Genomic DNA, 22,500 nt, shown 5'->3' with positions numbered 1-22,500 from the left:
TAATTATTTTCATATACATTTATAATTTATATATAAAATATAATAAACTTTTGCTAGCTCACATAAACTTTATCCGGAGTAAATTATAGATAATTATATTTTTTCTTTACTTTATCACATATAATTTGCCATATGTTAAAACTAAGGAATGTGGAGGAATTACTGCCAATTCAAACAAAGAGGTCCTCAAGAGTAACAACAGAAAAATACACCTACAATGGTTTCTGCTAGCCTTTATTTGAGAAAATTTACACAAAAATCCCCATCCAACACAAGTGAATCTGTATAAATCCCACATGCTTCTTTCCATTAAACGAACAGAAAAATGGCTTATGACAATGGTATAACAAAGCTGACTTAAACTGCATCACTCATCTATATTTTATACACCCTGTTAACAGAAAAATAGGCTCAAGAACAGAGGAAACCAGATAACATCCTCATTTTAAAATCTAATTTGCTCTTGATAAATTTTCTAATTTATCAGAGGCAAATAAATTTACTTTTTGATAACATCAAGGTGTAATACCAATGAACTTTATACCAAAAACACAAATGTTCTCGTTGATAGTTTTGGCATGAATAAAAGGAAAGGACATGAAAGAATTTTAGTTTCATAAATCACATTTGGGAACAAAAACATCAGCAAAATAAAATATTTGCCTATTCTATTTTCTTCTTTGACATTTTGTCAGAGCAGAGTACTATCACCAACTAAGTAGCTTTCATTGCTTGTAAAAAGAGGAAAGGCACCAGTCAGAAATACGAAAGCGTATCTTATTAGACCAATGGTACAAAACTTCACCATTAAACGTCTAAGGAAATTTTAACCCACAAATTTGGTCATTCTCTTCACTTGGATGTATCTTCTGTTGTTTAGTAATGTAATATCACAGATAGATTTCCTCTACATCTGCTGCCTTTATGACAAGGATTTCGCTGCAAGGTCCTCAAAAGTAGTTCTTATCAATTCTTAACAGCAGATGGCGATGTTGCACAAATTAATGAACCACTTTTATGCCACACCAGAGAAATGCATACAAGGAGTCAAAAGAAGGGGGGAAAAGGCTTTTGGGTTCACAATAGCTGGAACATTAACAGAACTGCCTGAGATTTTAACAACATAACTCACTCCCTCTTCCACCTTTGGACTTCATCCAGGTCATCACAGCAGTGTTGTTCATTCCAACATGCTGCTGCTTAACTGCAAGCTGCACGGCCCTAAGTCCTATAGTTCTTGCCACTGTGATTAGCCAAGCCCTGTAACAACAGTTAGCAGGGTTTTAAAAAGACAGTACAGAAAGGATGAACTCCCAGCCCCTTTCCTGGGAGAAGTGGGGAAAATTTCAAGTGATAGTATTTTTCATAACTGTTTACAAACATGGTCATTTGTTTCCACATTCTCTATTTATATCAGTATTGGCCTTTAGGTACCTCATACTCATAGTGATTCTTGGCTTTGCTTTCGCAACATGTATTCTCAAGTATTTACTGTATTCATGATGATCATTCCAGTATTGTTTTTTTAATACATCATATGTCTCAGGGACATATAAGGTCAGGAATTAACTCAGTGGCTGGCCATATAAGAAGATTTGGTAAATTTTCTAATTTTTTCCCTTGGTACCTGTTATGTTAAAAATTCAAGCAACCACCATATCTGACAAAGGAGCCATATGTAGGATATATAAAGAATGCTCAAAATTCATTAGTATAAAGAATAATCTAATTAGAAAATGGGCAAAGAACCTGAAAGATATTTCACTGAGGAAGCTATATATGGCAAATAAGCTCATGAAAAGATGTTCAACATCATTAGCCATTAGAAAAATGCAAGTAAAAATCATAATGAGGTCTTATTACATACATCTATCAGAATGACTAAAATAAAAACAACAGCAAATACCGGTGATGATGTGGAGAAAACTGGTTTACATTGCTGGTGGGAACATAAATAAAATGCCCTCACTCTAGAAAAAGAGTAGGGCGGTTTCTTAAAAAAATTAAACATGCTTACCATACAACCCAGCAATTGCCCTCTTGAGAGCATTTATCCCAGAGAAATGAAAATTTATGTTCACATAAAAACCTGTACATGAACATTCACAGAAGATTAGTAATGGCCCCAAACTGAAAATGACCCCAATGTCCTTCAATGGGTAAATGGATAGACAAACTGTGGTACATCAATACCATGAAATACTACTAAGCAATAAAAAGGAACCAACTATGAATCCATGCAACAACTTGCATGGACTTCAAGGGCATTATGCTGAGTGAAAAAATTTAATCTCGCCCTGGCCGGTATTGCTCAATGTTTAGAATGTCAACCCTTGCACCGAAGGGTCAAGGGTTTGATTCCTGGTCAAGGGCACGAACTGGGTCGCAGGTTTGATCACTGGCCCCAGTTGGGGCACATGTGGGAGGCAACCAATAGATGTGTTTCTCTCACATTGATGTTTCTCTCTCTCCCCCTCCCTCCATCCCTTCCACACTCTCTAATAATCAATGAAAAAAAATATCCTCAGGTGAGGATAAAAAAAAAAAGTTAATCTCGAAAGGTTACATACTATATAATTCCATTTATATCAGCGGTTGCCAACCAGTGGTCCAAAAGGTTGGCGACCGTTGATTTATATAACATTCTTGAAATGACAAAATTAGAGAGATGGAGAACAGATTAGTGGTTGCCAGAGGTTGGGTCTTGGGAGTAAGGAAGGGAGGTGGCTGTAGCTATAAAAGGGTAGCAAGGGATCCCTGTGATAGAACTGTTTTGCATTTTGTGGTGGTGGTCACATGAATTTACATATGTAATAAAAACTGCATAGAACTAAATACACATAAATACACAAAAAGAAAATTCAAGCAGTTGAGCACAAATGTTTTAATTCTCTAAAATGAAAAATTTTTTAAAGAGTTATCTATAGTTCAAAGCTCATTTCTATGAGGTGTCACATCCATCACCCTTTTACGAGACATAAAATTAAGAAAGGACACCTCCAGAAGCTACCTAAACATTTCAGCTAACGGTTAAGATAAAGTTAAGGGTGTTTTCACACAGAAATCCAAAGAGGACAATGAGAATGAAACAAGTTCCACATGGTCATTCAAATCTTGGTAAAGGAACTAGAGTGGAAGCCCAAGCTGGTGAGCAAGTGGGAGAAGGAAAGAAAACATGGTTCAAACAGATCACATGAGGAAACCCAGTACAAATGCTGGCTTTGGCATTATCTAGGTAACCCCTATTTTTTGTCACAGGTGACTCTATTAAGTCCTATTGTTGCAAAACCAGTCCAAATCCTATCAAGTTAAAAAGAAGTCCCTCAATGACTTGTTGGGTGTAGGTGGTAACCCATGTCCTCCCACACCAAGAGACATCAGTTCTGGCAAGTAAGTTCCAACGTGCCTTTATGGTGCTGTGGATAGGATGCCTTAGGCCAGGCACGTCCCAGTGATGTTCTGCTGGCTGAGATACAAGGTGGGAGGAGAGCAGGCGTTATTACTCAATCAACTTCTTGGCCTTGAAGAAGCGGCGAAGGTAGAAGACCTGCCAAGTGGCTAGTCCAATGAGACAGAACATTGAAAAGATGCTGAAGTATAGGACCCGAGTGTTCGTTGATTCTAAAAAAATGGTAACAAAAACATTGTAAATGTAACGAAATAAAGCTCAGCAGGCTAAACAATGGCCAGGGAGGAAAGGCAATTAATTAACTTCACTCTGTCCCTAGGCCTAACAGTAGGATTTCAGTTAGCTTTTTCTTAAATTTTCATTATTCTATATATAAATGTTAAAAATTGCAAAGATTAGCCCTAACCGGTTTAGCTCAGTGGCTAGAGTGTTGGCCTGCGGACTCAAGAGTTCCAGGTTCGATTCCAGTCAAGGGCATGTACCTTGGTTGCAGGCACATCCCCTGTAGGGAGTGTGCAGGAGGCAGCTGATCGATGTTTCTCTCTCATCGATGTTACTAACTCCCTATCCCTCTCACTTCCTTTCTGTAAAAAATCAATAAAATATATTTAAGAAAAAAAATTGCAAAGGTTAGTCCTATCAGTTTGATACACAGTAAGCTAACTGAGAATATGGTCAACTGCATATCATGGAAGCAATTTCTATTTCCTTGAAAATCAAACAAGGCTCATTTACCTGTAGCAGCAACACTGAAGTTAACAATTATCTTTCCACACACCACCCCTCCCCTCACCCTTGGCAAAACTGAGAAAAGAGTACACAGAATTTAAAATCTGGTGATCTGATTCCTTTATGGTTCTCTTGTTGAGAAACAAGAACTGCCCTCCCCTCACCATTGGTATCGCGCATCTCCTCCTCTCGTTTCTTCATGTAGGCAAAATCATTAACGATAGATTCTGACAGGTCTTCTAGGCGTCGTAGCTCTACCTCTAAGGGTTTGAGCTTCTCAACTTTTGCAATCTGGAAAAGAAAGGAATCATGAACCCACTCCCTGAAAAAAATCGCTCTGGTCAAGAACATAAGACAACGAGTCTTTTAAAATATTTTACCAAACTTAAAAACTCTTCGATCATTCTAAAGTTAGCAGCTCTTCCCTTCCCTACAAATATTTATGTTTCCATCTCAGACTTTCTTATACTTTAATTTTGACTAAAACCTCGGAAGTACTGTAATGTGGTAGGCTATAAAGATATACTATTTTCGCACGATTTCTGACTTTAATAAAGTACTTTACCTTTCCAATCATGTCTAAGAAATAAACAATATTATTAGCATAATAAGTATGAGTTAAAATATTAGTCAAATGTGTTTTTAGAAGAAAACCACCAAATTCCCAATAGGGAATGCACAGGAATGAGAGAGAAGGCATAACTATAGCATTAAGATAATTAACACAGACTACAAAATTAGAGAATTCTGGTTTGCTCATTTAAATGCCACAATTTTAGATTTAGTGATCCAGAGCCCAGATGAATCTTAAGTCTGCTAAAATAAAAAATAAAAAAAAAAATTGCCCTGCATTTTGTTTTTATTTATTTTTATTTTTTAATTGATTTGAGAGAGGGAGAGAGAAAAATCATTGATCGGCTGCCTCCTGCAATGCCCCTCACTGGGGATCGAGCCTGGCAATCCAGCACGTACCCTAGGCCAGAATCGAACTAGGGATCCTTCAGTCCAAGGGGCTGATGTTCTATCTACTGAGCCAAACCGGCTAGGGCTGCATTTGTTTTTAGAATGACACTGCTCATTATCAAAAGAAATCTCCAGGGACTTCCTGGTATGCTAAAGAATGAGGAATGTGAGAAAGAAATGAACTGTCTTCCCTTCTCAACCTAGACATCTGAAATCCCCAAGATTTGACAAAAGCAAGGATTTTGTTATTCTAATTTTTTTCTTATCAATTTTTAAATTATTATTTGCTTTAAAATGGGGATACTCCGATCTTAAAACTCAAAACCAGCTGGTCTTAAATTTTTCTATATAAAGAATTCTTCAAAAATTCTTTTTCTCCATCTGCTGCTTTACTCCCTAATTCAATATACATTATATCTACAACTCCTTACTTTTTCTTCTCTCTTGTCCAATTCGCATTCCTTGTTCTTTTTCTCTGTTAAATGTTAATAGCTGTTAATATGGAATGAATGGGAAGAGTTTAAGAGTGTTCTAATGTTCCCTTGGCATATCTGTAATCTTCACTTAACTAGAAAACCGCTGTTAGGATAAGGATATAAAAATTGAGTTGATATTTAAGGTACTTAAAATATAGTGATAGATTTGCAATGACCCACCTAAGTTGTCTTTTACTGGATGTACATTGTTTTACATTTGTAAAATGTTTGCTCGAGTTAACGGTGGGACTGACAGCTGCAGAACAGAACTAGGCTAACTGGGTATAAGATCTAATTCTCCTAGCTGGAACCCCAAATGCCAGGTTTTGTCATTAACATATAATATATGTCTGCTGATTGATTTCACCCAGAGCCACGGAACAAGGAAAATTCCCCAGGAAAAAAGATACCAATACAAGAGACATATAATAAGCTGAACCTTAATCTGTTTACCATTTTGTTTTCCCTCCTGGTCTATAGTTCCCGCTCCAAAGCTTCCTATGAGATAGTATAAAAGCAATGGCATGATACTTCTTTAGAGATAAATGATTAAAGTTCCCTAAATAGTAACTTGCAAAAAGAACTGGAAGTGAAACTATGGCTGTGCCTCTGCCAGCTGAAAATAATACCTGTAAAAATTACTCTGAAGACTACTTCTAAGCTCCTCCCCCACTGTGTGTGTGTGTGTGTGTGTGTGTGTGTGTGTGTGTGTGTGTGTGTGTTTCAAATGGCAATAGCCCAAAGGTCTAAAACCTGAAATGGATGATAGAATTAAAATTAATTTGGTATTGAGGTTGCTTTTGTAGTTTAGAGCCCAAAAAACGTGTCCCCAATGCTGTTCCTTTCTGGTGTTTCATTTATTTTTTTAGTTGTACAAGCTACACATAAATATGTTCTCCTGCTGAAGAATTTAAAATATTCAGAAGCACAGGAAACAAAAACAGCAAGTCCACTTTCACAGATCCTCAATTCTCACATCCACATATTCCCTCTCAGTGGTAACCATGATTATGAACTTGGTGTATATCTTTCCAGACCTTGTCAGAAGATACACACTATTTATGCTTTTGTATGAACATAAATGTACACAGAAAAATTAATTTGAAACTATTATAAATAGGATCATAATGTATGTATACATTGTTGTACTTGCTTTTCTTTTCCCCACTTAAGATCTTTCCAAAAACTCCAGCGCCTGCAGATTCACCTCCCTCTTAACTGCTGCACAGTATTCCATACTGCATCCAGGCCATTTTCTATTTAACCAATTTCCCAACCCTTTTCTAGTATAGGTCCTACTGAAGACTCTATTCATAACCAAACAGCCCAGTTCCTATCATCCAAGTCAATTTTATTACCTCAATGAAATCCCTACTCAATCCTGTCCTTAATCCAGTAAATTATTTTCAGACTTCTATGGGTGGGATAAAGGTCTCTTTTCCTGAAAAAAAAAAAAAAAAAAAAAAAAACAAAACCCAAAAAAACAAACCTCTCTGCCTAATAACTACCTTTATTCTTATATTAATTTAAGATTTGGGAAGCTTAAAGAACCTAAATACTGAAAACCAACCTGCTATTTCAATCATCTAACATATGGACACTCAATAGGAAAATCCAACAATAATGAATATATTTGTATGCTTAATCTGAATCTAGAAATCAAAACAAATGTAAAGAGGGGTTTTTGTTTTTTAACATTTAAGACCCTAACAACAATGCTTTTTTTAGTGCTTACTGTGTGCAAGGCACCAAATTAAATTATGACCTCTTCTCAGAAGCCCACAGTCTGGTGGAGAGGCTCACATGAAAAGCTGTAACCGTAATACAGGGCCTTATATGGTAATGTCTACAACAAAGGCACACATTAAAAGTGGAACAGGAATAAAGTAGCATGAGATTATATAGCTGAAAGAATAAAGGAAAACTTAATAGAAGTGGGGAGTTGGTCTCACAAGTTGTGTAGAATTTTGAAAAAAGATGAGAAGGAAAGACATTCAAGGCTGAGGGGAACCTGCAAATCAAAACACAAAGGGAGAAAAGTGCAGGCCATGAGTAGTCTAATTATGAGTAGTCTGATGTGCATGGATATGTATGTTTATGCATGCACTCATATCAATACACACATGTGCTAAGAAGATGGTGGTGGGTAATAGCAAATATAAGTCTCAAAAGTTAGGTTGGAGCTAAGATGATGAAGAAGGTAGTATAATGAATTAGACCTATTAGTATATACCCAGGATGTGATATACATATTTTAGAGCATGTAACCTCACTTAATCCTCATAACCCTATACAAGGTGAATATTATTATCCTTAAATTTTTCAGATGAAGAAATTAAGGCTCAGAGTATTAAATACTTTCCCAAGGTCTCAGAACCTCGTGGAGCTGAAACTGGAATCCATGTCTGACTTTACATTGTATTCGGTAGGCACTGAAATTTGATGATGAAAACCTGATGACCACACCACGTGTTTTCTGGATCAAAGTGAAGTGAATGAGCTATATTAGGTCACAAGGATCTGGGTAGTTGTCCAGTTTATTAGTTAAATTTCCTAGGTTTCATGCGGTTATTCTAATTTTTATAGATTAAGAGAATAAAATTTTAAAACAAATTATCACAAGTATTCTCAGAAAAACCCTCTTTGCTTGCCCAGGACTAAGTATTCAATGAATATCATCAATACTTAATAACATAGTCAGTACAAGCTAACAAAAAAACTTCTATCAAAATCCCCACTGACTGCTGTGCTCTTCTAAACATCTGTTTAATGTTCAAAATGCCTGTAAGAATGTTAAATTGTACATGTTTCATGAAGGCAGACCATTTTTCTGTCTATCTTCTCTCTTCCACAGCTGGAAGGACGGTATGTATTTTGCCAACAGCTTGCTAAGAGCAAGGCTTATTTTATTTGACAGTGTGGATCATCGGTTTTCCACTAAGGGGTAGCATTCCCTTTGCAGGCTGCATCTAGCTGTTAAGTAATCAAAAAAATATTAGTACAAGGGACTTCATTTTGCAAATGAGGAAACTGAAGATATTACAAAATTACTAAGTCCTTTGGGGAGAGGACTACGACTAGCACATCCATGGTCTTTTGACTCTCTACCCATGGTTACCAAACCATTTATTCAGCATCAAAACTGCAAAGCTCTGCTGTAAAATGCAAGTAAAACCAAATCCCTGACCTGCAAAAATACACACACTTAGTATATTCAAACCCTACCTATCTTTCAAAACTTCATCCTGAAGACTCCTTTAGCCACTCCTGTCCACACGGATTTCCTCTTCCCTAAAGCCCTACAGAACTTACACTAGCCACACAATTCAGATTCAATCCTACATTGTCATATTTACATTGTTTTTATTTTTATCCTTTCCCCCTACACTAGTTTGGCCCTGAACTCAAGGACATTTTATTTTATTTATTTTTTTAAATATATTTTATTGATTTTTTACAGAGAGGAATAGAGAGTTAGAAATATCGATCAGCTGCCTCCTGCACACCCCCTACTGGGGATGTGCCTGCAACCAAGGTACATGCCCTTGACCGGAATCGAACCTGGGACCCTTCAGTCCGCAGGCCGATGCTCTATCCACTGAGCCAAACCGGTCAGGGCTCAAGGACATTTTAAAAAGGTATACTTTGTATAGACCCACACACCTGATACATGGCAAACACTTGTAAATTACCTGTTCTGACCATTCTATGAATTCTTCAAAGGAGCCAACTTTCTCATAGCAAATAAGTGCAGGTGGTCCCCTGAAGCAAGCGTTTCCTGAATGTTAAGCACTCTACATCTATTTTCAGGAGGCCCACTGTCTAGGAGTTCTCACTATCAACTCATTGGCAGTGTTTGGAAATGTTAAAAGTTATAAAGTCTTTCCCTGCATATCTACAACACTTCCAAAATAACTGTAAAATTACTCCTTAACCCATTCCAAATCTTGCACTCCTCAAATGATGATTTGAATATGAAGAGTACAGTTATATGTAATTGTACCACTGAAAGGTGTTAACTCTAAAAAACTGCTTCATAAAAACACACGTGAAACCAGCCTCTAGAGCAGGGGTGGGAACCTTTTTCTGCCAAGGGCCATTTGGATATTTATAACATCATTCTGAGGTGAGGCCATACAGAATTATCAACTTAAAAATTAGCCTGCTCTATTTGGTCAAACATTTAATTAACTCACCCCTACTGCCTTGCAGGGCCAGACCAAATGATTTCGTGGGCCTTATATGGCCCGAGGGCTGGATGTTGCCCACCTTGGTCTAGAGCAGTGGTTGGCAAACGCATTAGTCAACAGAGCCAAATATCAACAGTACAACGATTGAAATTTCTTTTGAGAGCCAAATTTTTTAAACTTAAACTATATAGGTAGGTACATTGTTATTAACTTAATTAGGGTACTCCTAAGCTGGCCTTTGCTAAAAACGTCCTCAATCTGATTGAGGTACACTCAAGGGGCCAAAGAGCCGCCTGTGGCTCGCGAGCCATGGTTTGCCGACCACTGGTCTATTTTCCTTGGTAGAGCACTGAGACTCAAAAGAGAAGCTTCTTGTGGTAAGCCAAATTCAGTCAAATTACTTTGCTACCTCTACACCCTCTACCACAGCCCCTGAAAATTTGAGAAGCACGGCAATAAATTTGAAGATCATCCAGTTTAACACAATGAAGATAAAGAAGACAGAACCACATTCAAGGACAAGTCTACTTGCATGTGGGGTATGTGAATCACAGACCTCTTCACAGAAGCTGCAAAGGTCAATGTGCCAAAATAAGTCCAGATAATACTGCCAAACATAGGACTAAATGAAATTTATTAAGATCCTATTTACTCTCTCATAGCCATTTGGCAGTTTCCAGAAAGGGTAGGAGAAGGAAGCTTTTAAAATCTACTGAATTGACTAAATATGTGTCAGGTACCTTACCCATGTTATTTCATTTAACTTATATCAACAAAGGGATTTTGGATCTAATACACAGAACCAGAGTTCCTCCTTCCTGAGGGCATTCAGAAAAATAGACATTTTGGAAAGTCTTCAGCTATTGCTCCAATGAGGGAAACTGTTTTTTTTTTTTTTTGGTGTATCTGTTGATAGCAAATGACTGACTAAAAGAACCCCTGGGCAAAACAGGATTTATTTTGTAAATCATCACCCCAAATTATGTTTTTTTAAAAAATTGATTTTTAGAGAGAAAGGGAGACCCAGCCGGTGTGGCTCAGTGGATTTAGCGTCATCCATGCACCAAGAGGTCATTGGTTTGATTCCCGGTCAGGGTACATGACCAGGCTGCAGGCTCATTCCCAGTGAGGGATGTGCATGAGGCAACTGATCAATGATTCTTTCTCATCACTGATGTTTCTATCTCTCTCTCCCCCTCTCCCTTCCTCTCTGAAATCAATAAAAACATATTAAAAAAGTAAATACTGATGCCAAAGGGCCCAAATCCACTGGAGACAAAGCCTCTCCATTATCTCAAGGGCCTAAAATTAAATGTCTCAAAACCTCTACATATGCTCAGTGCTCCCTGGTAATTAACCAGGGAACAAGTAGTTCTATTGTCCATTTTCTTGTCATAGTCATTAGCCCAGAGACAACTAACAGCTATATCTAAGCAAAGTTCAAGAGAGCGTAGCCATACATTGAGAAAAGGACTGGTCTTTGGCTGTGTCATAACTACTTCTCCTCTTCCATCTCAATTTGATCTGCTTTTTTTTTGGGGGGGGGAGGGGCGCGCGACGTTGCCAAAGAAGTAGTGGGTGGAGTTTTTTTGGTTAAGAAACAGTAATTTAGAGCTATGTTGTAACCATGTGCGTAAAGAAATGCTTAGGACGTGCCAGACTTCCACATCAGGAAACGGCGCAAAGGAAGAGCTGTGGTTTGCTTTCTGCTAGGGATTCCCCTCTTGGGTTAAGCAAAAGGTCAGCAAAGATAATGGCTCTTTCCCAGGGTCAACAAAGTCCAAGGATAATGGAAATTCCACATAGTAGGAATTCAATGAATGCTTGCTTACAGAATGGTCTGAAGTTGAGGATACAGCAGCAGTACCCAAAACCTGAAAATCATTTTACTTATTCTTCCACCTCATAATAAATAACTAAACTTTTTATTAGTGTTTTATACCTTACAACAGCACTCTAATATATGTTATCTTATTTAAATATAATTAAGCTTCTTCTAAATCATGAAAGTTTAAAAGGATTTTTCACTTAACTTTTTTTTTTTTTGGCATGGTTCTTTTCAGTTTATTGCATGAATGAGTTACATTAGTCCAAGTTAAAAGCAGACCCCAAATGGTTACATCATATAAGCTATGAGGTTTTTAACTTGTGACAAGGAAGAGAAGGGAAATTCTACTCATTGCAAGGAAATCCTCACTTTAGTTTCAGTGAGCCAAAAGCAGTTAAAACCCATGAACCTTCAGCTGGTGGTCTTTAGCCAGACCGATCTCGACTAGGAATTGATGTATGTTCTTGCGCTGGTCATCCTGTAGCTGAATTACTTCTCCATATTCTGAATGCTCAATTAAAGTACAACTGCAGACAAATTTCTTCTTAAACACCTTTACTAGTTTCTTTTGATTGCAATCATCAGAGATCCCTTGGACAGTAGAAAGGGTCTTCCTGCTACTTCTCTGTTAAAATTTTTATATGGATATAATCCTCAGTGCCAACAGAAAGCAGATCATCACCTTTACTTGCATCAGCAAAGGAATTGAAAGAGTGTAGGTTCTGGTTAGCAAACATTCGATAATACCATAGGACAGGGGTGGGCAAACTTTTTGACTCGAGGGCCACAATGGGTTCTTAAACTGGACCGGAGGGCCGGAACAAAAGCATGGATGGAGTGTTTGTGTGAACTAATATAAATTCAAAGTAAAGGAGCGGAGGGGAGAGCAAGAGAACCCTCCGCTCTTTCGGCTCCGCGGGCCGGACAGAACAGCCGAACGGGCTGGATCCGGCCCGCGGGCCATAGTTTGCTCACGGCTGCCATAGGATGATTCCTTTACCTCTGGCACACAGAAAGGTGGGTGGGTGGAGGGATCAGGTGGGGGCAGCGGCTCAGTGACTGGGGTCTCATTTTACTCTAAGTTCATCAAACAGAGTCTCTCTTGCTTTGTTTCTTTTAACTAAACTAGCTTGGAGACAGAAACAAGCAAATCAAAGTCTCTATCAGGAATCGTCTTCTATTCACTACTGCATACTTGCTCCTGTTTACTGCCTACAAGTAACTCAATCTAGTTTTGTTCAGTTGAACACTTGAACTAGGAAAAAGAGAAAAGACCGGAAGACCTGCAACCATTGTACTACTACTTCCTGTTGCAGAATCAGTCACTTTCAATCTTCTTCCATTTTAGGATATTCTGTTCCAAATCCTGACGAAAGCTAGAGCAATTTTCTGGTTCCGTCCCTCCTAGAAAATTCTCTTAAATCACTTAAAGCAACTTAGCCTGTTTATTTTAGTTTACATTCTTCAAAAGCTATTTACATTTTCTGTACCCCACCTCTTCTTCATGCCCACAGATACTGTTTGTAAAGACTCTAATCTGGGTAAAAATACTCTTATCTTACTGTAAAGATCAATCCTCTGGTCTTAAATACTCCTTGTGGTTTTTCAAAGGTGTTCTTGATTTGAAGAACCATTTTGTGCTGCCCCCAAAGTCTCTTGTAAGAGATGAAAAAGGCTCAGTCCCCCTTCCCCTTGTTTTATACACACCTCTACTTCCCTACTACCCAAATAAATGTCAGATTTTGTTCTCTATAATACTTCCTGTCAGCAAAAATTTCTCATGATCACTATTCCTAGTCCCTTGCAGTTTTTCTTCCATCTTTCTCTCTTCCTTAGTCTGAAATCATTTTACCTAAAAGCTACTTATGACTATTGTTGTTTCTCAAATGTAGCACAGTTGCTCAAGTCTAAACAGTGCTGAATCCATGCCCTAGATATATATATAAGGTGAGACAAAAGAAGGTTTACAGTAGTTTGTATGGAAAATACAGTAATCAATAAATAATGGGGAGGGTGGGGGCAGGGTGGAGGGGTCAGTGGGGGAAAAGGAGACGTCTGTAATATTTTCAACAATAAAGATAAATTAAAAATAAATAATAATAAAGAAGAAACTCTGTTTCGTGTACTCAAACTACTTTTGTCCCACCCTGTATAGAGTTGTCAGTCTGGGAATAAAAGTCTTAGATTTTAAAAACAAATCACTTTTCTTAACCTTGGACATTAACATTTAAGTGAATTCCAGCTTTTAAAAATTATAAATATATAGATCTATTTGCTGTCTCAAAAGTGCTAATGGCATATGCTTGAGTGTTTTATCACACCAACATTGCTACGCGACAGCTGGTTTAGTTAGTTATTTGGCTGACAACACAGCTAGAGTTATTGTTTAGGGCTGTTAATACAACTTTTTTAATCAGTAAAATTGTAGCTGGCTGTCACATGACTGCTGAGAAAACCATAGCCTTCTGGTCAAAGCACAGCCTGTTGGCCTGAGTAGGTCACAGAAACCTCAAGGCCCAGCACACGACTGCCTCCTCTGGCTGTTACAGTGAGACATACCTCTTCATAATTTTTCGCCTCCACTCCATGCTTCATGTCTAGGATCACGAGTTGGTCAGGTAACCGCCCTGTTCCTGAGAAAGAAATCAAAGGATTCATTGTGCAGAATATTTAAAATTCCGGGAAATCACCCACCCAGCCTCCCTCTCCCTAAACCTCCCCCCTCAATAGAGGGAAACAGATGCAAACTCCTCCCCCTACTCAGCTGCAGAAAATTCCTGGCTCTGGCTAAAATCACAAGCATTCCAGACAAAGCCTCTGTCTGTGCGGGGTGCTGGAAAGCAAAGAGAACATGCTGCTGCCAAACATCTCTAAGCAGGCAGGACAGATACTGCAGCTGGGACTACAGAGGAATAGAAAGAAGGAGAGAAAACACACAGGCTTATTGGACTAGGAAATAAAACTCAAAAGTCAAAATAGTATAAAACGGAGTGGCATATATAGACCAACAAGTAGTGGGGACCAACTTAGGTTGAAAAGATACATTTCCACACCTGAAAAGGTTGTCCTGTCAAATTTTGAGAAAAGGATAATTGGGCATGTACTAAGCTTGGATTTACTTAATATAAACTAGTACTGAAAAGAACACAGGATTTATCTAAGATTTCACTTTAATTCAAACATTTTGGTAAATGTAAGGCCATTTCAATAAATAAACAAAATGTTATAGAATTATTCCCACAGAGCCAAGAAAAAAACTTGATAATAAGAGTACAATTCTCAGGGATGCTTCTTAGAAAGAGAAATGTCTATTTGGTATATAGTAGGGCCAACAGAACCATGTTCGTATTTAAAAAGGTAATCTGATTCAGCTTGATCAAAAAGGAATTCTAATCTTATATCATCAAGTAAGATAAATGAAGACTCCAAGAGACCCAGAAAATTGCTCAGTCCTTTGGAATTCAATCCCCTGGAATTCACCTGATCCTATCTAATAAAAGAGTAATATTCAAATTAACCATCACTCCGCTACACCCACAAGCCATGCCCACCAGCCAATCAGGAGCGAATATGCAAATAAACCCAACCAAGATGGCTATGGCCACAGAGAGCAGGAGGGAGGCTTGGGTTTCCCCGGCAATGGAGGAAGCCAAGCTTTCCGCCTGCCCTTGCCGGCCTAGGCCTCCACTCAAGGCTACAAAGTTTCAATGATACATAAACCCAAACAGAAATGGCGGCAGCCAAGGAGCTGGAAAGAGCAGGAGGCTAGGGTTGCCCCCGGTGATGGAGGAAGCCAAGCTTTCCGCACACCCTGGCCGGCCCAGGTCTCGCTTAAGGCTAAAAGTTTCAATTATAGAAGATACATAAATCCCCCCAAAAAATGGCTGCCGCCACAGAGCAAGCAGAAGGCTTGGCTCCACTCCAGGCTACAAAGTTTCAATTGTAGAAGATAAATAAACCCCAGATCCCAGGGCCTCCACTTGGGTCGCCAGGGGGCGTGGCCGGCCTGCAAACTACCACAGGCCCCTCGCCCAGACTGCCCCACGCCCCAAGGGAACCCCCACCCTGATCCGGGACACCCTTCAGGGCAAACCAGCTGGCCCCCACCCGTGCACCAGGCCTCTACCCTATCTAATAAAAGAGTAATATGCAGATTGACCATCACTCCAACACACAAGATGGCTGCCCCCATGTGGTCAAAGATCCTGCCCCCATGTGGACACAAGATGGCCACCACAAGATGGCCAGCAAGGAAGGGCAGTTGGGAGGGACCAGGCCTGCAAGGGAGGGCAGTTGTGGGCGATCAAGCCTGCAGGGGAGGGCAGTTGGGAGGGACCAGGCCTGCAAGGGAGGGCAGTTGCGGGCAATCAAGCCTGCAGGGGAGGGCAGTTAGGGGTGCCAAGCCAGCAGAGGAGGGAAGTTGGGGGTGACCAGGCCTGCAGGGAAAGGCAGTTGGGAGGGACCCAGACCTGCAGGGGAGGGCAGTTAGGGGTGACCAGGCCTGCAGGGGAGGGCAGTTAGGGGCAAACAGGCTGGCAGGGGAGCAGTTAGGCATCAATCAGGCTGGCAGGGGAGTGGTTAGGGGGTGATCAGGCTGGCAGGCAGAAGCGGTTAGGGGCAATCAGGAAGGCCGGCAGGCAAGCAGTTGGGAGCCAGCAGTCCTGGATTGTGAGAGGGATGTCCGACTGCCCGTTTAGGCCCGATTTCACTGGGACCAGGCCTAAACGGGCAGTCGGACATCCCTCAAGGGGTCCCAGATTGGAGAGGGTGCAGGCTGGGCTGAGGGACACACCCCTCCCCAGTGCACGAATTTCGTGCACCGGGCCTCTAGTTATTTATAAAATAAGAACTGCCTGCATGAAATTAGGACTTTGGGGAAACAGCGCCACATAAGCATTGGGACTCCTGAGACCAAAAGCCACAGAGAATGGTACTGTACCTTCTGCAGCCTGAGAGGCACTGGAGATTTTCTGAAACAGGCTGAAGTCAATGCAATAACTACTCATTGAGAGCTCACTGGGTGCTAGAACTGTCCTGGAGATTACAATCTTTGCCTTCCAATAATTCGATGGGGATCTAACACATGAACATGGGTAACAGTTACAGTGAAAATGCAAAGCAGTATAAAACTTTAAGAGGAAAAAACCCAAACTGGTTCAGATAATCCCAGTTATGGAGCAAAGGTTAGAGGAGGGAAGAGATTAGTTGTAGATGGACCTCACTGAAGAGGGAGCACCTGAAGGGAGGACAAAGTATTCTAGGCAGAAGACAAGCATGAGCAAAGGCTCAGATATTGAAATGAGTAGGGCATGTTTAAATGACAGTAAAGAAGTTCTTTTGGATAGACTAAAAACATCAATTTAAAAGCAATAGAAATAAGACTGAACAGGTAGGATTGAGAAACTATGACAAGTCACCAATGTCTTCTGAGCATTTAAGCCAGTAAGTCTCCAAAACAAAACAACAAAAAGCTGCATCCAGAGAAGCCTCTTCTCCCCAATCCAATGTGTAATCCTAATGTCAGCATTGCCCATAGAGATGCAATGCAAAATTTTGCTCCTCCTTTCTCATTTAAAAAGTTGTGAAATCCAAGCAGCACATAGCCCTACCTGGTCCAAATGGTCAAGATATTCTCTTCCTAAGACTCTTCCCACTTTCCTTTGCCACAGCATAGCATTAGCATTATTCAAACACAGGTGAAACCATAAAGCCACTCAGGCTGGTCCGAGTCCAGACTAATCTCTTGCACAAAACAGCCAACCTAATCCCCTTAGCTGATATCAAGGCCAGAAAGGGTCTCCTTTGTAAGAAGACTCACTTATTTCTATCTACATTTTCCTGGCAAAAAACCAACCTTTTAAAAAGTGTTCCTAAGACTACAAGTTCTCCATATCAGAATAAATAGAGAACACATGTAAATTAGAAATTGAATGATTATGTGTCTGTGTGCATGTATATATATATATTATATATTTTTAAAATTAGTTCCCAGGCATCTGCATGAACAGCATAAGCAGCATATAAGAAAGAAATTCAGAACAAAAGATATGTTTAGGGTTATGGTTAGGTTTAATGTTAGGATTAGGGTAAGGTTTAGGGTTAGAATTAGAATAGGTTAATGGCTAGGTTTAGATTTAGGGTTAGGGTTAATTTTAAACTTTTCTTAAAAGTTAAAATTGGCAAATTTAAACTTTTAAAAAAAGTTTATGTACATGAGACACATATCTATATAGATATATAGGATGTCCCAATAAATGTGTACATGCTTTAACAGCTGATAACTTAATTTTCACTCCTTTTCAGGTCTGATTTAAAATAATGGGTGAAGCCAAACTAAGCTTTGAACAAAAAAAATTTATCCTAAAGTGCTATTAAACTTTTTTAAAATAGGGATACATAAGAGATAAAAGTTTATGGTACAAAATTAGCAATAGTCGATGAATTGAGGACACACAAATACCAAACAAAATGATTCTTGATGTTTGTGATTCCATTGTTTCATGTTATCAGCAGCGCCTGGACCGTAGAACGATCATCAGTTTGAAAACAGGCACTGACAAAAAAAACTTATTTCTGTAGATTCTTTTAAATTTTGAAAATGAACTGTATGTTAAACACTGACTTTACAATCTTCAAAGTGCGTATAAATTTTTTGGGGCACCCTGTATGTATTTTTAAATACTTAAATTTTACATATATATCTTCAAATGTCTAAATAACTAATAATTGATGTACTATTAGAAAAAGCCACATTAACTTCTTTGCTATTTCTGAGACATGTTCAGCATCTCAAAGTGTTTGCTTTTTCTCCAAAGACCTCATTACCATCTGATTTATATTTATTTGTTTATTGTCTGTTTGCTCCAATGAAAATGTAATGTCCAAGAGAGAAGAGACTTCCGTTTTATTCATTGCTGTATCCCTAACACCTAGAACAGTACTTAATATATAGGGCACTTAATAATTATTTGCTAAATGAATCAACTAACTGACTGAGAAATTAAGAAGGCTAGAATGTTGAGGAAAGTACTCTAAAAGAACTAAAGGTAAACTCATGTTTAAATGGGAAAAGAGCATTCCAGTAAATGAGTAAATGTGATATGTTTAGAGGGCAGAGCAAACCAGACTGGCAGGGGGTCTGATGAGTAGTGGAAGATAAGGCTGGAGTGAGAGTATAAGGACTATTAAATACCATGTCACCTTAAGTCCCATCCAGCTCAAAAATTGTATGATTTAGGTTTCATTCTATAGATCAGGAATATTATTGCTACTACCAAAAAGGGAGGTGCCATTTTAGGGGCTCAGCCCATCTGGTTTCCAGTTGATCTAATAAATTTACAATTCTTTACCAAAAAAAGAAAAAGAAAAGGGAAAGCTTTTGAAAAAGAACTAACATAATGAAAGATATGTTTTAGGAGATAAATCTGGAAACCAGTATTTGGATATATTAAAAACAGGGGTATTAGTTACAAGGCTAATGACATAATTCATGATTTAAAAGATTAGAGTTCAGATTTGTGTGGTGACAGATACAGAAGATGTTTTGAAAGAAGTATCAGCATAACTTGATGATAGACTGGAAAAGACAAAAATAATTTCAAAAATATGAGCCCAAGTAACTGGAAGGATGGTGGTAATACTGATGAGAGAGGGGAACTAGTTTGAAAGAAGTTCATGACATCTTAGTTTTGAGGTAAGAGTGGCACAACCATGTCGAAATGTCTAGACTATTGTTGAGACATCTTGGAACTGATGGGGTGGGGGCAGGGAAGAGGTTATCAGTCATGAAATCGCTATTAAAGTATTTAATTTTCTATTCTTAATCTATTATTCCATTTACTTCAGGCAAATACCCTTAGCTTTTAGGCTCAATTTACCCATTCTAGATCAAAGGAGTCAATTCTTGGTTAACTGTCAAAAGCACCAAGTTGATCTGCTATTCCTGGGACTCTACTAGAGCCATTGGCCAAGGTGCTTGCTTTTCTTCTAGGATCAGATACTCTGAACATTCTATAAACGTGAAATTGCCAGGAGTCCTTTTGCTACCATACAGAGAAAGCCTGAGAATAAAGTCAAGTGGAGGAAAGGATAGGAAGTGCTAAATGATAGCTAGAGTTCCAACAATCCTGTTAAAACCCCAATATCCAGCCTAGCCTGAGGTCAGCACCACCATTAAGACTTCCCAGTTTAGAGAGTCAAATGGTCTTCCTCTTCTTTCTCTCTTTTTTAAAAAATATATTTTTATTAATTTCAGAGAGGAAGGGAGAGGATGAGAGAGATAGAAACATCAATGATGAGAGAGAACCACTGATCGGCTGTCTCCTGCACACCCCACACTGGGGATCGAGCCCGCAACCTGGGCATGTGCCCTGACGAGGAATCAAACCGAGACCTCCTGGTTCATAGGTTGGCACTCAACCACTGAGCCATGCCAGCTGAGCCTCTTCTTTCTCTTTAAGCCAGTTTGAGTTATGTTTTTTTGTATCTTGTAGCCCAAAAGGGTCCCAAATAATATAACAAGTATAAATACAGACAGCTTTTAGAATCTTGTGTCCTTAGAGTGAAAGAATAGGAAATGAAGGGGAATCTGCCTTTTCACCCACCACTGATGATCAGAAACCATCAGGTAATCAGCCTAAAAGTTACTATGGGATCTTGGTCTTGAGATGCACAGAAGATTCCATAGCAAGATGTTAGGACTAGAAAATAACAAGTGCTCTGAAGACCGAAACTGCTTTGGACTTTGGAGTATACTGAATAATATTTCATTCAATGTTATCCTATATAATAAAAGGCTAATATGCAAATCGACCAAACAGCGGAACAACATGGGGAGCGCTGCTCAGCCAGAAGCCAGGGTTCACGGCTGGCAGGCACAGCAGTGGTGGCGGGAGTCTCTCCCACCTCTGTGGCAGTCGGACATCCCCCAAGGGCTCCCGGACTGCAAGAGGGTGCAGGCTGGGCTGAGGCACCCTCCCCGGCACCCCCAAGTGCATGAATTTCATGCACCGGGTCTCTAGTTTTGTGATAATGTTGATGAGATGCCATAGGATCTTAACTCTTGTTTATATCAATTAGCCCATGGTAAAACTGGTTTCATTATATGTAGTTTTGCTTAAAGTTGCAGAACCTATCAACAACATTAGCCCTAGCTGGTTTGGCTCAGTGGGTAGAGTGTTGGCCTGGGGACTGAAGGGTCCCAGGTTTGATTCTAGTCAAGGACACATGCCCAGGTAGTGAGCTCGATCTCCAATAGGGGGCTTGCAGGAGGCAGCCTATCAATGGTTCTCTCTCATCATTGATGTTTCTGTCTCTCTCTCCCTCTCTGAAATCAATAAAAATTTATTTAAAAAAACAATCACCAACATTAAGTAATGACTTACTATATTTTCTAGCAGCTATCCCAAATTAAACTCTTTTCATTCAAGCCCAGTGTATCACAGCATTAAGAAAATGCCTATTCCTGCACATGAAGAATGATACTTTCACTTAAATGTGTGTGCACCCCAGCAAGTGTAGTTTTCATTTCCTCTTCCTGCTGGCCTAAGAGAGAAAGTTCATGCTCTTTCTTACTTGAGAGAAGATGCTTAATTCAGGAACAGACAACACTCTGATTACTTACCCTTGCTCTCAAAACACACTTCGAACATGTCATAATCTTCAGTGGTAAAGGCAAATTTCCCCTTGGTTGCATCCTCCTTGGAGTACAGAATATGGCCAGCAGAATCTGTGATCTAAAATAAAAAAGTAAGTAAGAGCAGGCAGCAAATAACACTCAGGAAGAAAACTGATAGAAACTGGAGAAACAGAAAGAAACACTGTCTATAAAAGACATTTATCATAATGATGACCATGTTCCAACCATTCCCAAAGACAGGAATAGGATTAGAGGATGAAGCCCAAATACAGCAAATTTCATTCATTCAAGCAGCCAATCCACACTGTAAGTTAAAATCTGTTGCCACTTTAGAATGACAGTTGAGATACAACTTGGGTTTAGTAACAAAGGTTCACTTTATAGAATGTAGAACAGTACTTCCCCGAAAGGGATATGTCACAAAAATTGAAGTGGACAATTACCAAAAGAATATACTATAAAAGGGATAAAGACACATAAGAACACATCTCCTCTGTAAAATAATTCTTGACAGGGTTGAGGTGGGGGCAGAGAGTGGAATGGGATGTCTGATATAAGGAGAGAAGGAAAAGGCATGCACAGAAAAGAAAATCTGGTAGCTGTATTCCTCCAAATGTCATGTTAATTTGTCAGTTGCTACCTGGGATGGGAAAGAAGCCCAGGGATAAACAAAAAGTTCTCCTAAAGAAGGCATCCTTGGCTTCCACAAACGGTAATGCCTTTCTTATAGGTTGTTAGCTTTAGGTCTCCAAACTTAAAATGCTCCATTCCTTGAGAATGGCCTGTAAAGAAGGGAATTACATGGTAACATGACAGATTGGATCTCAGGCTTCTTTTCTAGAGCACATGGCTGTCTCAGCAGAAGGCAATTTCATTATCTAAGGCAGAAACTATTTGCAATGTGAAACACAAAAGTAGTGGCTTCATTATATTAAACCGGATGTTCTAATGCTGTTTTTAAAACAAGATTCATTTATAGCTGAGATTTTTAAATTTAAAAACTGAGTAGCACACATATAAAGCACTTCACTAGTTATTTCTGAGTAGTGAGTTTTCTTTCAATTTTCTACAAAGGCACATATCACTTATGTTCAGAAATAAAGTTATTTTGTTTTTTGGGGAAAAACATAACTAAAGAATTGTTATCACAGATAGACAAATTTTAAATGATAGGTTCATTAAAAAGGTTTTATGACATCTTCTAAATTCCCTAAAAATAACAGTAGTGCCAAAACCGGTTTGGCTCAGTGGATAGAGCGTCAGCCTGC

The 22,500-nt window shown here is 39.1% G+C and overlaps 1 protein-coding gene and 1 pseudogene across 2 annotated transcripts in view; both read right to left on the bottom strand.

The window, feature by feature from the left end:
• Positions 1 to 218: 218 nt before the first annotated feature.
• The window catches only part of TMED10 (transmembrane p24 trafficking protein 10), a 42,294-nt gene continuing 20,012 nt past the window's right edge, over positions 219 to 22,500 (bottom strand). The window contains exons 2-5 of the mRNA XM_080678021.1: positions 21,218 to 21,329; positions 14,155 to 14,228; positions 4,303 to 4,429; positions 219 to 3,621 (exon numbers count right to left, since the gene is read on the bottom strand). Of these exons, the coding sequence (XP_080534147.1) occupies positions 3,500 to 3,621; positions 4,303 to 4,429; positions 14,155 to 14,228; positions 21,218 to 21,329 (435 nt within the window). The 3' untranslated portion in view covers positions 219 to 3,499. The remainder of the gene's footprint in view (positions 3,622 to 4,302; positions 4,430 to 14,154; positions 14,229 to 21,217; positions 21,330 to 22,500) is intronic.
• Positions 10,673 to 12,332, bottom strand: LOC308253013 (eukaryotic translation initiation factor 1-like; annotated as a pseudogene). The gene has a single exon. The product of its transcript is annotated as a eukaryotic translation initiation factor 1-like (transcript).

The sequence above is a fragment of the Plecotus auritus genome (genome assembly GCF_963455305.1).
Source record: "Plecotus auritus genome assembly, chromosome: 1".
Taxonomy (NCBI): domain Eukaryota; kingdom Metazoa; phylum Chordata; class Mammalia; order Chiroptera; family Vespertilionidae; genus Plecotus; species Plecotus auritus.
The sequence above is the reverse complement of the archived record's forward strand: the minus strand, read 5'-3'. Positions and strand labels throughout refer to the sequence as shown.